The 14,911-nt window shown below is 36.4% G+C and overlaps 1 protein-coding gene and 1 non-coding gene across 2 annotated transcripts; both read left to right on the forward strand.

Moving 5' to 3' along the window:
- Positions 1-218: 218 nt before the first annotated feature.
- TRNAL-CAA (transfer RNA leucine (anticodon CAA)) lies at positions 219-302 on the forward strand. The gene has a single exon. It is a non-coding gene; the product is annotated as a tRNA-Leu (tRNA).
- An 11,493-nt stretch (positions 303-11,795) lies between these two features.
- Positions 11,796-14,857, forward strand: IRX9-L (Nucleotide-diphospho-sugar transferases superfamily protein). The gene is given in 5 exon segments (XM_008220945.2): positions 11,796-12,378; positions 12,381-12,741; positions 13,670-13,919; positions 14,031-14,247; positions 14,462-14,857. Coding segments are annotated over 4 exon segments (1,230 nt in total). The 5' UTR covers positions 11,796-11,930; the 3' UTR covers positions 14,202-14,247; positions 14,462-14,857.
- Positions 14,858-14,911: the final 54 nt, after the last annotated feature.

Below are 14,911 nucleotides of genomic sequence, written 5' to 3' on the forward strand. Positions count from 1 at the left end.
CAAAATAAGTATTGATCATCCATGACGTTTGATTTCGTGGAACTTGATACTCCTAAAAAAATATGCTGATTGTGCCATTTTCATTTGTTCAAGTAAATTGGAAGAAAAGAAATAAAATCTGATAGCAATAGAAAACGAAAGTAGAATTTATGTTCGTCTGTTCCCAATCACTCGGTACTTGTACCAAAAGATGCGCAGATTATCACAAACATGACCTCGTCAGGATGGCCGAGTGGTCTAAGGCGCCAGACTCAAGTTCTGGTCCTCTAACGAGGGCGTGGGTTCAAATCCCACTTCTGACATTTCACTTGTATTTTTTGTGTTTTTTAATATACATATATTTTAGAAAGAAAAAGAGGAAAGATTAGATGGGTTCCAATCCAAGGGCATTATATCAATCATAAAATTTTACAAACAATAATGCAATAGTATTTAATTTAGGGTTTTTATCACAAATGGTCTTTAATATTTTTTACAAGTCCTTATTTGAGTTCTTTAACTTTCAAATTAATCAATATGATCCTTAATCAACTTTAAAGGGTACCCAAGACACAAAATAAAAGCTCACGCATTTTGCTTAACAAGGCTATTTGCTCTCGTTGATGGGACTCTAAATGTGAAGCCCTAAATGGAGATAATATGGTGTTATTGAGTAAAATATGTGTTGTATTTAAATGACAATATCTCTTTAAAGTTAGGATCACGTAATAATATGTAACCAATTTTATCAAAAATTTTGTCAGAATGCGATAATAAAGACTAAATTGATGTGTAGACCAAAAAATAAAATTGATTTAGAAGTTTGAAAATTAAAATGAAGACTTTTAAAAGTTCCAAGCACCACTTTGTGATAAAAATCCTTTAATTTATTCATATCTTCTCAATTAGTCTGTGTTTGAACCTCGTTGACCTTTCATGCATGTTTGTGTTATTTTATTTTATATTGATGTCAAAACTAATCAGCCGTGTTCAATTTGACTCGCATATACAATGAATAAGAACTTGAAAGTAAGTCTGCATTCTTTCTTAGTCGAGACAATATTTGATGACAGTATGAAAACATGTAAAATTTATCTGTATATAAACCACAAATTGTAAATGATGAATTCTTGACTCAGCACACATGTTATAATTTGTGTTGACTAAACATCGTGGCGCATAATAATTTATTATTCAGATGGTATGTCTAAATAAAATCATACATTTGTCAAAATCATAAGTAGCCACCTGGATGTCCAAGTAATATAATGAATAATAAAAGAATTTATATAATCCTAAGAGCATCTCAGGTAAGCCTAGGTCCATTATCTCTAGACTAGTTTTGAATTCACATTAAACATGATCCACAAAAATTATGGGTAGATAACAGAATCATAGTTTGACACATGTGTAAAATAATTTATTAAAAATAGAAAAAGAAAAATTCATGCACACATATCACACTGCTATTGACAAAAATGTATGAAGTTCTACTTACCTGATAAATAGAGAAATATTTTCTTTAAATTAATGGCTAGCTATTGGATAGCATGTCATTGACCTAAAAAAGCAGAGGCATTCCACTTCAAATAAGGCATGCATTCCACCTCGCTTTAGTGACACTTGTGGAAGGGCCTATATTATTAGGGTTTTCTTTACACTCTTAGCAGACATCTCACTGCTTGACCTTAGGGTGTTCTAGGCCTCGTTTTTAAAATGGAAGGGATTTGTAATTTAAGTGATCAAGAAGAATTCCAGATCACTTATGTAAAAAATTAAATAAAAATAAAGCCTCATTTTATAAATGTAGATTGCCAAATCAGCTCAACAAAGTTTTCAACCACATTAAGTACAATATCATTGTAGAAAACATAAGTGGGTTTTTGGCATTTGTTTTGTATTTATTTTATATAGTTGTGCTTTCCTTAAACATATATTATCTTCAATCAAAGCATGCATGGTGTTCCTCATCTTTTAAGCCTTATAAAAATGGTATTCTTTTTGCAAGGGAATCTCCTTACAAATTTATTGCTGGGATATATCAATCAAAACCATCATTGTCCAACCCATCATAGTGAAAATGGAAATTGGAATCGAACAAATTCAGGCCACGTACATTTCATAAATATATAATATGTATTTATTTTTTGGAGACCGTTGACAATTCGACACGTGTCGAGCATCTCAGACTACTTTTGTTAAGTTAAGTAGCCAATGGCATCACATTATGTGCCAAAAGAACAATTTTCCATGGATTAAGAAAAGGACTAATAAGAAACATGGCAAAATCAAACCGCCCCAATGAATTAGTGGTAGGGTTTTCATTGCATTGCACCAAAGGAATTAATTCAACAACAAAAGTTGGTTGTTTGCTTAATTAAAGAAGTTAATTGCTTAATGTGGCAAATTAAGAACATAAGTGTCTTATCAAAAACCACCCTCCCACAGAGAGAGAGAGAGAGAGAGAGAGAGAGAGAGAGAGAGAGAGAGGGCAGTTGGTGGTATAAGTGAAAGGAAATTAAAGGCTTTATTGGGGCAGTGGCCACTACATGAAATGCATGAATGCTTTTATCATAACAAGTATTGAGAGAATGAGGACCTTTTCTGCTCTAGGCAAAGAAAGGAAGGCATGCACAAGAATGGCTTTAATTTGTGTCAAACACCAATTCATATAGATTTAGGGATTCCCTTTTTTTCTTTTTTCTTTTTTCTTTTTTCTTTTTTTCTTGTAGGCCAAAATGCCCTAAACAAACAAATTATATAAAAAGGGTGTACATTTTGTACATCTCCATCGATGAGGGTAACCCACCGACTCTTCTGTTTATGCCTCCACCTGGAAAAAAAAAACTTCCCAAAAGTCGTGATTTACAGTAGAATTCTGACCTAGCTATGGCCTAATTCTTATCCATTGGCTTTGTAGCCGCAGCAACTTTTACCCTGTACTTGCATTCCTTGTCAATGTCATTGTCTTTGTTTTTGTTTTGTTTTTTTTTTTAGCTCCATCTTTTTTTTGTTAGGGTAAAATTACTGGCTTGTACTTTATTACATGGGTTTTACCCTTAATTCTGGTTAGAAAACCACTAAGCTCAAGTGTTTAATTTGTTTGGAAATGAGTTCGCAATTTACATCTTTGTGATAAATAGATGGATTGAGGAAGACAAACATATAAGGAGTGAGAAAATGGGGATCAATATTGACTCAAAAAACCTCTATTTCCTACTTCTTGACACAATGATGTAATCCACTCATTCGTATTCATTTCACTGTGGCCATTTTGAATATGTGCCCTTTGTTGTAATGATCAACATGTGGCAATATAGTGGTTTATTCTCGTGTTTCTAATAGTGATCATTAGTGGATGATTTAGAAATTTTTCAACGGAAGTGCAATATTTAAAAGGCTAAAAGCTCTAATATATATATATATATATATATATATATTTCAAATGCTCTTAATCTAACCAAAATCAAAACCAATTAATCTAATCAAAATGCATATCAAATTATCAATTAAACAGATCAATCATAATTAATCATACCTCGAGTCGTGTGTCGCACAACGTCTTCTTACTTAAACTTGCTACTGATTATACAAATACAGATAGCCTAATCAGGAAAATAACAATACAGAGAGCCTCTTGCCCGGGCTCAGCACACCAGCTGAGGGGCAATTTCCAGCTTCTTCAATAACTTTTCCGGCAAGAGGAGGTGCAAGTCCGCCATTGGTGACCATTAAAGAATGTACCAACAATGTAAGTCAAACTTATAAATAAATAATATTAATTTTATAAGAACTTTTAGAAAATATCAGCGTTTATGAAATACAATATTGTAGTCATCTATTTGCTGGAGTATAATTAGACGACTCTAAACATTATATTCATGGTATCCATATACTCTAATACCTTTACGACTGAAACCATTACATGACATATAATTGGACTGACATAGGACTTGTACCATTCGAAACATGCTCGATGTAGACACAACTAGGTGGAGCCCAATATCCAAACATCCAACAAAGAACTACCACTTGTCAACACACAACACAAAGAAAAGAACAAATTCAGTACTAGTTTGTCATTGACCAAAAAAAAAAGTATTGGTTTGTCAAAGATACATAACACCTCAGAGCAGTTCCAGCGGGAGGGCATAGCTCGGGCAAAGGCCCCCTAGGCCCCCAATCTCTTTTCCAGTGACCAAGGCTTTCCAAGGCAAGCGTTGGGTTTCACAAGTTTGGACAAGACCCAAGGCAAGACTTGTCTGAGCTACTACCTTAACAAGATGACTTAATATTGATGTCATTGTGATGTCAGCAGTCAATTTAAATAAAAATAAAAATTGAAAAAAAAAATCAAAAAATTCAGAATTTTTTTATATTATAAATACCTAGCCATATTCGTCACTTCTCACACCAAAACTCTAGACAAATTCATCTCTGTATATATCATGTGATATAATGGTTATCCTTGTGTTGCCATGGCAATGGGTGGAAAACTAACAAAAAAAATTGCTAGGGCATACACTATTGATGTGAATATTAACAACCCTTACCTCCCCTTATCTTTTGCCATGACAAATGGGTGGAAATGCTCTCACGGATCATCCTATACTCATATGATTTACATAATGGCCTCTTTTGGTCTTTAGTTTTGGTACTTTACAATTCTTCCATGTCTCTTGTGTATTTCCTCGTCCCTTTATAATAGCTCTCCATATGCGCAATCTTATAGCGAGGGCTTATAACTTTAGTAGTTAAAAGCATTTATACTTATATCTGATGTTCGAATCCTCATTTTCTAATGGACACATATATGAAAGAAGAAGGAAAGAAAAAGACCACTTACACAAGCATAAATGCATTCAAATGTATATATGTATAGCTTAAGTATTTCATTACTTAACCCCTAATTGTACATTAGTAGGAGGTGATATCTGTATAGAATTTCATGTTCATGAAATGGATATGTATATAACCATGTGGACGTCCGGATGTTATTATCATGCGGACATTATTATAAATAAGAAAGAAAACAAGGAGAGGAGAAGAAAATACATGACATTCGGTATGGTAATAACGTCCAAACGTCCTCATAAGAGAAAAATATATATATATATATGTTTGAAAAGTGAAAAATTATATAATGCATAAAGGGAAAAGCCATGGGAGCTCCAACCGTGCACTCCCCACTCTCTTGCTGCACCCACAAGCACAAACCCTATATAGCTTTCGACAGACTATACCATAATATATAGCATTGCCGTGCTGACCAGAAGCACCCTACTCAATATATAAAAATCCAAAAAACTTCGATCGTGCAACATTCAAAGATGCCAATCGTGTTTCTTTCAAGAACAGACTGCAGTGCCGTAATGGATTTTCCATAGGGGTCCCCTGCACGGTGCCCTGCTTTGCATGGACCATTTTAACTCTCTCTCTCTCTCTCTCTCTCTCTCTCTCTCTCTCTCTTACCTTCTTTTATCTATTATTATTTTCACTAAAACATCCACTAAGGGGCCTACACGTTGTAGGGTTTTTTAATTTTATAGTGGGGCATGGTACACTCAAAGGGAACAAACAGTCTTTTGTAGGGCAACGTGAGCTACAGAACCATCGAAGTTTGAAAATAAAATAAGGGGTGGGTGGGGAGGCTCTTTCTCCTTTGTCTCTTATAGATGATTATGTTTTCAGTTTCTCCAGATAAGAACCGACCCATCATCTTGGAATGTTTCAATAAACTACCAAAAATTGTTGGTCTTTGTTGGCCCACTTTGTGTTTCTCACTATAGCACACCATTTTATAATATCATGTCAATTTATAAAACGGTGATAAGAAGTTTAGTTGTGATAGAAGATGAGCCACGCACTTCTCTTTCCCACTATTCCCGATTAGGCCGTAATAAGGTCAAGTTTGGTGGATCGTATTGTTCCGAGTTTGATTATTTCAATTAAAACGAGAGGTTTTGAACTTATTAAATTAGACAATAATCTAACGTATTATGTTTTACAAGTCTTTTTTGAATAATAAGACTCATAAAAATTAGTTTGAACTTAACTGCAGTTCAGTACAAATCGAATCACCAAACTCGGTGAAATATTACCAAAAATAAATAAAGATATTGATCAAAATGTGAACAAGTAATCAAATACTACAAACCTCTTTTTTCTTTTCCCATTTATTTTTCCTTTCTAAATATATATATATAAACGCATGAATGGGAGGACACACAACATCACTGTGGCTTTGATGCACAACACGTGGATGATAGGGGGCTACAAAAAGCAGCTCAACCAAATGCCTCATAATGCTTCAAGATTGGAAAGTATCTTTGATATCTGAAATGAAAGGGAAGCAAATAATAGATGCCACTCTCTCTCTCCAACTTAATAGTGGGGTTGACATTTGTTTTTTTACCCATTTATGTGAATGTTTTTGCGGTTTGACTATTAGGGTTAGTTGGGCCTCTCCTCCAATTAAAATCGGTACGTAATTCTTAATTGAACAACGACTAATCGGGAAGTGAGAAGGGGGAGGTGGGAAAGAAGTCCAAGAAGCTATGAACTCTACGGAGTGGAGGCAAAGAGAATTTGAAACAAATAAAAAAACATTCTTTGTAATTCTTTTGGGAGAGGGTTTGCTGTGGTCAAACCCTAGCTTTTAGTGCATGAGTCAAAGCACAAAGCTTAGTCATATATATATTGTTTGTTCAAAAACGCTAACAATGTTGGGCATGCACAAGTTAGAAAATGACATGAATTGGTCTTGGCTATTTTTCACACGGAAGCATACCTCATTGGCAGTGGTGTAGCAAAATTGAGAGAGTTTGAATGGTAGAAGCCAGGAACATAAATATCTGTACGATCAGTTGGTCACGGTTGAATAACAAGAGGAATATGTAACGATCATCGCATATGCATTTTGAAAATCACATTTTTGTTTGTTTATGTGATGAACAACTTACAACGGCATATATTTGGGCATTTGTACTGCCAATTATAGAATTGGAATGAGGGAAATTAGCCAAAAACAGTACAAAAAGATGCTCGCTCTGACTTTTCAAGGGGTATAGGAGGAAATAAAGTTGCAAACACTTACTAAATGACAACAAATGCTTCATGCCATGCCAAAATACACCAATTAATAATTGGAATGAGGGAATTAGCCAAAAATAGTTTGTGGGTGGGAACTCATATCTGGGAATGGCTCTGACCAAGTCATCACAACGGATTTTTATTCACTAATCCAAAAGAAAAAAACAAATAGAAAAGAAAAGACGAGAAGAGAGGAGGGAACATAGAAGCATGCACCGAGGCACTTCTTCTTCCTCCTCTCTCTCTGTCAGCCTTTTTCTTTCGGACAAGAGAGTGGGTGATAATTGAACTCTTACCCTAGGTGTCAGATAATTGTTTTAGGATCCAAGTTATAAGTTCCCATCTCTTAAAATTCTTGATTTTGTAGCATGGTTGTACTCATACCTACTCAAACAGGAATGAACGAAATAACTTTGCAGCAAGAGAATTCATTGTGTTGAAGAATAGTGGGACAGAAGTTTATAAAAATTTATATGTGAAATAAGGATACTCACAAGCCCAGTGGCAGTTTAGCCCACTCGTAACTTGAAACTATGGGCTATGCTATGGGTTAAGAATTTTAGATGTTAGAGCTGGAATGGGCTTGTGTGAACTTTGGCCTAACCCATTTTTCAGTTGGGAGCTTGATGGACAATAAAATTAGATTTTGATAGTCATATTCCCTCAAAGCGAAATTCTGTAGTGAGAGGTGCCATATATAGACCCTTTATGTGGACTTTTATATTAGTCACATGATTATTTCATTAAACTTAAGTGAAGTTACTATTTAGATAAATCATGTGGCTAATATGAAGGTCCACATATGACACCCTTACCAAGTACTAAGAGAAAGCGAAAAGTGAGAGTACGAGAGAGCCAATGAAATTTTGTGAGGTTATTTCTACTATAATAAATATTAGCCCACCACCGTAACATATAAATATTAGGATATTAGCCCATGTGTGCATGTCTTTTCTTGTTTTAATATCAACACATTCACCTTGCCTGAAGGAGTAAATACTTCAAACCACTACACTAATGGGTCCTTTGCACAACATGAGATATTTAATGCAAAAGAAATGGTGGGAATTTCAATCAGGAAGGAATTAAAGTCAGCTTGGCTTCTATGTTCTTTTTTCTCTCTGCTACCATAACTCTACATTTTCATATTATTGAACTTGATAAGAAGGCAAGAGGAATCATAGGCTCTCCTTTCACTTCACTATTGTACATTTCATCTATTTTTTAAGAGAATGTGGAATCATTTTGCAAAAATTATGACATTGATATGCCATATATGAATGCTCGTTGTAAAATTGGATCCATACTTGCTTTGATATATTTATTTATTTAAAATTAGAGTTTATAATTGATCCCAACAAAAAATAAAATAAAATAGCCCACCCTTGTAAATATTCCTGGATCGCCATTGCCCATACCCACGATTCAAAATTCTACCTTGATTGTGTGTTGAATCTTCTCTGATTTGGTTAGATCTATCTCATAGCTTTGGGGTTCTACTTTCCTGAGGATTAGGGTTTACTTGTTGGAGGAGAAGCCAAGATTTGATTTTCACAGAGTTTGGGTGTTGGATTCCTATGACCCGTTTGATTCACGAACGGATTTGAGGGGAAATCACTTTCTATATCATTTCCCAAGGGATGAGAAATAGAAGATTTCATTTCTCACGTTTGGTAATGCCGAGAAAGTAACCGGGAGATTTCACTTTATTTCTTTTCCATATTTGTTTTGAGTATGAATGGAAAACAAAAGTTTGTATAATTTTCTAATTATACCTATATTAAATCAAATAAAAAAAGATTGCATTTAATGATATATTGTAATTCTAAATTGTTAATGGGGACAAAATGGTCATATAAAATATGTATTGAATGTTGGCTCATTTTTCCAAACTTTCCCATAAGGAGGGAAAATAAAACCCAATTTAGAAGGAGGACTTCACTTTCTCCCCTTACTTTTCCATGTGTCAGACAATCATTTCCTATGCCTGAACTCACCAAACATGGGAAAACAATTGATTTCTCATCCCCACGCCTCATTTCCTATAAACCAAACGAGGCCTAGTGGAAAGGAGATTGTACTGGATACTTCAGTATGGGAAGGAATTGAGTGGTATACTCTTTATCTCGTTTTAATAACGACATAGGTAATTTGCCGATTGCTAGGAGCCCTTTTTGATACCGATATTGATGATTATGCTTGCTCTATCTGGCTTTGGCTTCTAATGAAGCTCTCAAATCAAGAAATCGAACATGTAGTTTTCTCTTAGAGCATTGGCAGCAAGGGCCCAAGGGAAGGTTGGGGGAGGTAAACCCAAAATGTGGTTTCCAGCAACAAGAAGCTGCCAGGGCAAGCGGTGGGGCCCACATACGGCTGGCTCGAGCGAGCCCGCATGTTGCTAACGTCATCACGCCGGCTGGGTTTAAATTTTTTATAGCATTGCGAGCCAACTTTCAAAAAATTTGACGCTTCTGATGACCGCGGCTCTCTTTCACGTGTCTTCTCTGGGCCATCCGATCGACTTTTAAATATATCCAACAGCAGACATTTTTTCGCGAATAAAAAAATCGAAAAGCAACCCCAACGGCTCTCGCCACGTGGAAGCTTCGGCTCTCGATCCTTTTTTCCAAGTAATCCAACGGCATGCAATTTTTGCTCAATAAAAAATGAAAAAAATCAAATTTTTTTTTAAAAAAATACAAAAAAAAATACTGAATTTTTTTTTTCTTCTATAAATACCAACCAATACTCTTCACTTTTAACACAAACTCCTCATACATTTTCTTCTCCTTCTACTATTTTTCACTTTCTACTCAATTTTTTTTTCACTTTCAAGTTGTTTTTTCATTTATTATATTATGGGTTCTTCTAGTGAAACCGGAGGAGGGGCATGGAGCATGACGGAAGATATTAGCTTGTGTGAGGTTTGACTCCAAGTTAGTCATTGTCCCGTAACGGGCAATGAGATCAAATTCTGTCATATGTGGAAAAAAATTCATCAGGAATTTTGTGAAATGGTAATTGGTTCGACCCGTACGGATCATGCATTATCTAAGTAGGTGAAGAGATGGAGTAATTCTACCAAGAATACATCTAAATATTTGGAGGAGCTTTCAAAGATGCAAGCCATGAGAATTGAAATGGATATGAAACAACAAGAGCACGATAGGGCAATGGAAGTAGAATATGCAAAAGAAAGGGAGTATGTACGCCAAGGAAAGATCGAAAAAAATGATCGGGAAACCATGACTATGGATACAACCCATATGTCCCCCGAAACAAAACAATTTTGGAAGTTAGAACGAAGGGATGTTATGAGACGAAGACTTTTTCGTGACGATGGACCTAGCAACACGGATTGGTTAAATGATCAAAACCATTAAGTTAGTTTGCTTGCCTTTCATTTCATTGTACCATTAAGTTAGTTTGCTTGCCTTTCATTTCATTGTATTTTTTGTTTTATTTAAAAAGTAGTTGTAATTCATGTATTTTATTTTATGAGTTGTATTCATTTTTTTTTTAGTGAATGAAGAAAATATTTAACAACATTCCTTTTTATTCAAAACATTCCATGGCGGCTCTGATTTTCTCGTGAACCATGACGGCTCTGATTTTCTTCCTCCAGCAAAGCAACGGCCATACCAAGTTGCTCAACTAGTTCTCTATCGCCCTTTTGCTTGCAGTTCTTCTACGCATTCTTGCTCGCCTTTCTCATTATTGCCTCTCCAAAACCTCTTCCATGTCGTCTGACATTGAGAATGAAGAATGAAATCTAAAATCTGAGAAATGAAATCTAAAATATGATAAATGAAGATGTAGAGAAGATATGGTGTGAGAGGTATGAGCTGAGCCTCTGCTTTTATAGAAAAATTTAGGTAGATAGAGATGACACGTGTAATTTTAGAGGTGAAAATCTTATTCTGAAATTTGAAATTCATATGAAATTTGAAATTTGAAATTTATCTGAATTTGAATTTTGAAATGTATCAAATTTGAAACCAAAAATCGATTCGATATGAATAGTATTGACATGTAGGAACCAAAAATCTTATCAGAAAATATTATCCAAATTAATTGTTTAAGTAAATAAAGTTGTGAAAAAACAAAAAATGAATAGTATTTCTTTGGAAACACAATTTTTTTTTTTTTTTTTGGAGATAAGTAATGAAGTGGAAGTGCACTTAGAAAGCTCTCAAATCACCTGGGAAGAAGCCAAAGACTCTCAAGGAAAGCTCTCAAAAGCTCTTCTTTGTTACATTGGTAAAATTGGAAAGTTAGTTACTCCAGTTATACTTCAAAACCATCAGAACCCAAACATACGCAATAATTACCACATCATTACACCCTCTCTCCGACAGCAATTCAGATAAAAAGGTATATACACAAGTGCGTACGCCTTTGACCACAGCTGGGTACGTGTTGACTCCTCAATTGCGGCAGGCACCACACGTAGCTTAGAATAAAGAAACGGAGCTCCTCCCTCCTCCGCCAATCAAAACGCGCCAACACACAAACCCGTCCGCGGTAAAAAAGACCCACCCAAACCCAACTCCGCTGCTGCTCCTCGAAGTGATTAACCAAACCCACACACCCCCTGTTTCTGCAGTTTTTTTTTCAAAGCCTACAAATTCCACTGTCCTACAATCTTCTCAGTCCACCGCACCAGACCCGATTACCATTCCATTTCCATTTCCAAGCCCGACCCGACTTCATTTTCCCCAAACTTTTTTTTTCTTTCTAATTTTGTTTTTATTAATTTTTAATATTTTGGAGTTTTGAATCTGATTTAGTGGATTTGATAGAGGGATTTGGATTTCGACCATGTTACGCCTCTGAGGGTTTTTGTCGGAGATCGATCAATGGCGTCGATCCGGCGAACTCTATCGCCGGCGTTCAGAGACCGGCCGTACTTGAACGGCGTCGGGTCTCCATTTTCGGTACAATCGCCGTCGCCGAAGCTTCTGTCCAGCTCCAGATATTCACCGCCTTTTCCGTCGGCGATTCTCGCCTTCACCGTCACCATCCGGCGCTTCATTGCCGGAGTTCTTTTCCACCGACCTAATCGCAAAGGCCAGCAATGGCGTCGAGTGTTCTACAGGTGCTTGCTCTTCTTCTTCTTAGGGTTTTTGCTCGGTCTGTTACCGTTCGGCCACGTGGACGACGATGAAGAGATTCGAGGCCGGAGCTTCAATTTCGACATCAAGCCTTCGCACGTTAATGTGCAGTTCGACAACGACAACACTGATCGCGTCGTAAAACGGAGGGAGGATCTCGTCGTCGACGTGAGCCTCGGCGTGGTGGAGAGTAGAGGGAGTTGGTGCCGAGGAAGCAGCTGATTATTGTGACGCCGACGTACAACCGCGCACTGCAGGCCTATTTCTTGAACAGGTTGGGGCAGCTGCTGAGGCTTGTACCTCCGCCGCTGCTTTGGATTGTGGTAGAGAACAAAGCGGCGTCGTTTGAGACCGCCGAGATTTTGAGGAAGAGCAGCGTGATGTATAGGCATTTGGTGTGTAGCAACAACTTGACGAGCGCGAAGGACCGAGGCGTGTATCAGAGGAACACGGCGTTGGAGCACATTGAAAGGCATACACTTGATGGCATTGTGTACTTTGCTGATGATGACAATATATACTCGCTCGACTTGTTTGATCGCTTGAGAGACATTAGGTAGATATCTTCTAAATTGAGCTCATTTCACTCATTTTAATCACTTTTGCTTCTGTTTGGTGTTTGTGTTTGCTTCACTTGCTTGTTTTGGGATGGTGGTTTTCCTGGTTTCTCTGTTAAATTGGTCTGTTATTGCAATTTTAGCAATTGGAGCTATTTGGGTCTTTTTTTTTTCTTTCTATTTCATGGCTTTCTTGCAGCTCTGGTTCGAATATTTTTGTACTGAAGAATGGTAGCTGGTGCTACTCTTTCCCTTCACTAAACTTCATTTTGTTAGAATTTGCTTTAGTTGATAGATTTCATATAGCTTCCCACATTTCTTCATATCTACAAACGAACATGTACAATTTACCAGTACTATGATCGTTTAGGTAGTGGATTTTTATGATTGTGTCTTCTTGCTTTGGTCAATTTTATGATTTTTTTCCAAGGCCCTTCCCTGTTTTTTCTTCTTACCCTTCTTGTACCAATATTTTGATCTCTTTCACTAAATTAAATTGTTTATCTTGAGTAGGCTGTTGTTTGTTTGGGGTTCCTCCCCCTGGTTCATAAAAAAAAATTGTTTAGCTTGAGAGATGTGAATGTAGTTTTGTATATCACATGATTTTAATAGGCGAGTAAAGAAAGCCCACAAATTTTCTCTAAGCCCGCCTTGGTTGAAAGATGGGAAAAGTAAAGAGAGTTGCCTCTTTGGACCATTCTGTTCAAAGGAGAGTGAATACAACAACAGTTACTGAGTTACTTCTGTCTCTTGAGAAACCGTCACATATTGGTTTTCATGAGCACCATTTCTTTCATTCTACAAGTTGGCTTCTCTATGTGCTGTTAGTGTCTGAACGTGTTTGCAGAATGTTACAAATGCCAACTTCAATCTTGATGAATTTATGCTGCCCTGCCTGCCTAATTAATGCTTTGATCTGTTTTGAAGCCGTTTCGGAACTTGGCCAGTTGCTATGTTAGCACAAAGCAAAAACAAGGCTATATTAGAAGGTCCAGTATGCAATGGGACCCAAGTAATTGGATGGCACACCAATGAGAAAAGCAAGAGACTCCGTAGGTTTCATGTTGATATGTCCGGATTTGCTTTTAATAGCACAATATTGTGGGATCCAAAGAGATGGCACCGCCCCACTTATGTTCCAATTCGACAATTAGACACAGTGAAGGAGGGTTTCCAAGTACGGGTCATATCATCCCATTTGTTTGAGTAATTTGCGATGTCATCTTAATTTTTCTTGCTTCTCAATTATTTTTCATGCACTGACGTTGCTCTCCCTTTTCATCTTCAGGAAACCTCTTTTATAGAACAAGTTGTGGAAGATGAAAGACAAATGGAAGGTATGCCAACTGGTTGTTCAAAAGTAATGAACTGGCATCTGCATTTGCAAGCTCATAGTCCTGTTTATCCGAAAGGCTGGCAACTTCAGAAGAACCTAGATATCGTTCTCCCCATTAAATGATAGAACTCACTAACCGTGCAAGTTTGATTCCAATAGCGGGAGAAAGGTATGAAATTTTGATTCTCTAGAATTCAAAATTGAATTTTGAAAATAATGTACCTCATACTCAGACTCCCTTGTACCATATGTATGCAAGTAATTATCAGTAAACACAATCAATTAAATTTAAAAGGTTCATATGGTAGTTTTATCTTTACTGCCATAAACACCATTTAACCTTGTAGAATAAATGATATAATATAATTACATTTTTGTGACAGTTCTCGAATTTCATGTTGGTGGTTCTCTGCCCCTGAATGGATCATTGCTTGATTTTGGTACAATCAAAGCATTTAAGCAGCCTAGTAGAACCTGACCGGCAACGACAAACAAACAGAAGATTTACGGTTTTTGTTTGTAGATTTTTTTTTTCCTGCATGATATTCTTTTACAGAAACGAAATTTCGTTTTTGTTGTAGATTTCTTGGTGTTTGATATCGTTTCTTTGTTCTTTTCAAATTGCTTAATATTCAGAACAGTTCGTCCATCCCACCAAAATAGGGTAGGGGTTAGGTTTGTTATGGATCCCATACTTGTATTGTACCCAATCAAGCGAAAAGGCTTGTCCTAAAATAGGTTCACATAATCAAGTAAAAACCTTTCTGCTTTTGGCATTCTCTTTCCTGTTGGCATCTAAATTCAACTCTAGCATTTTGTTTGTTACTTCGTAT

Source organism: Prunus mume, linkage group LG2, assembly GCF_029339155.1.
Source record: "Prunus mume cultivar Tortuosa linkage group LG2, ASM2933915v1, whole genome shotgun sequence".
Lineage (NCBI taxonomy): Eukaryota > Viridiplantae > Streptophyta > Magnoliopsida > Rosales > Rosaceae > Prunus > Prunus mume.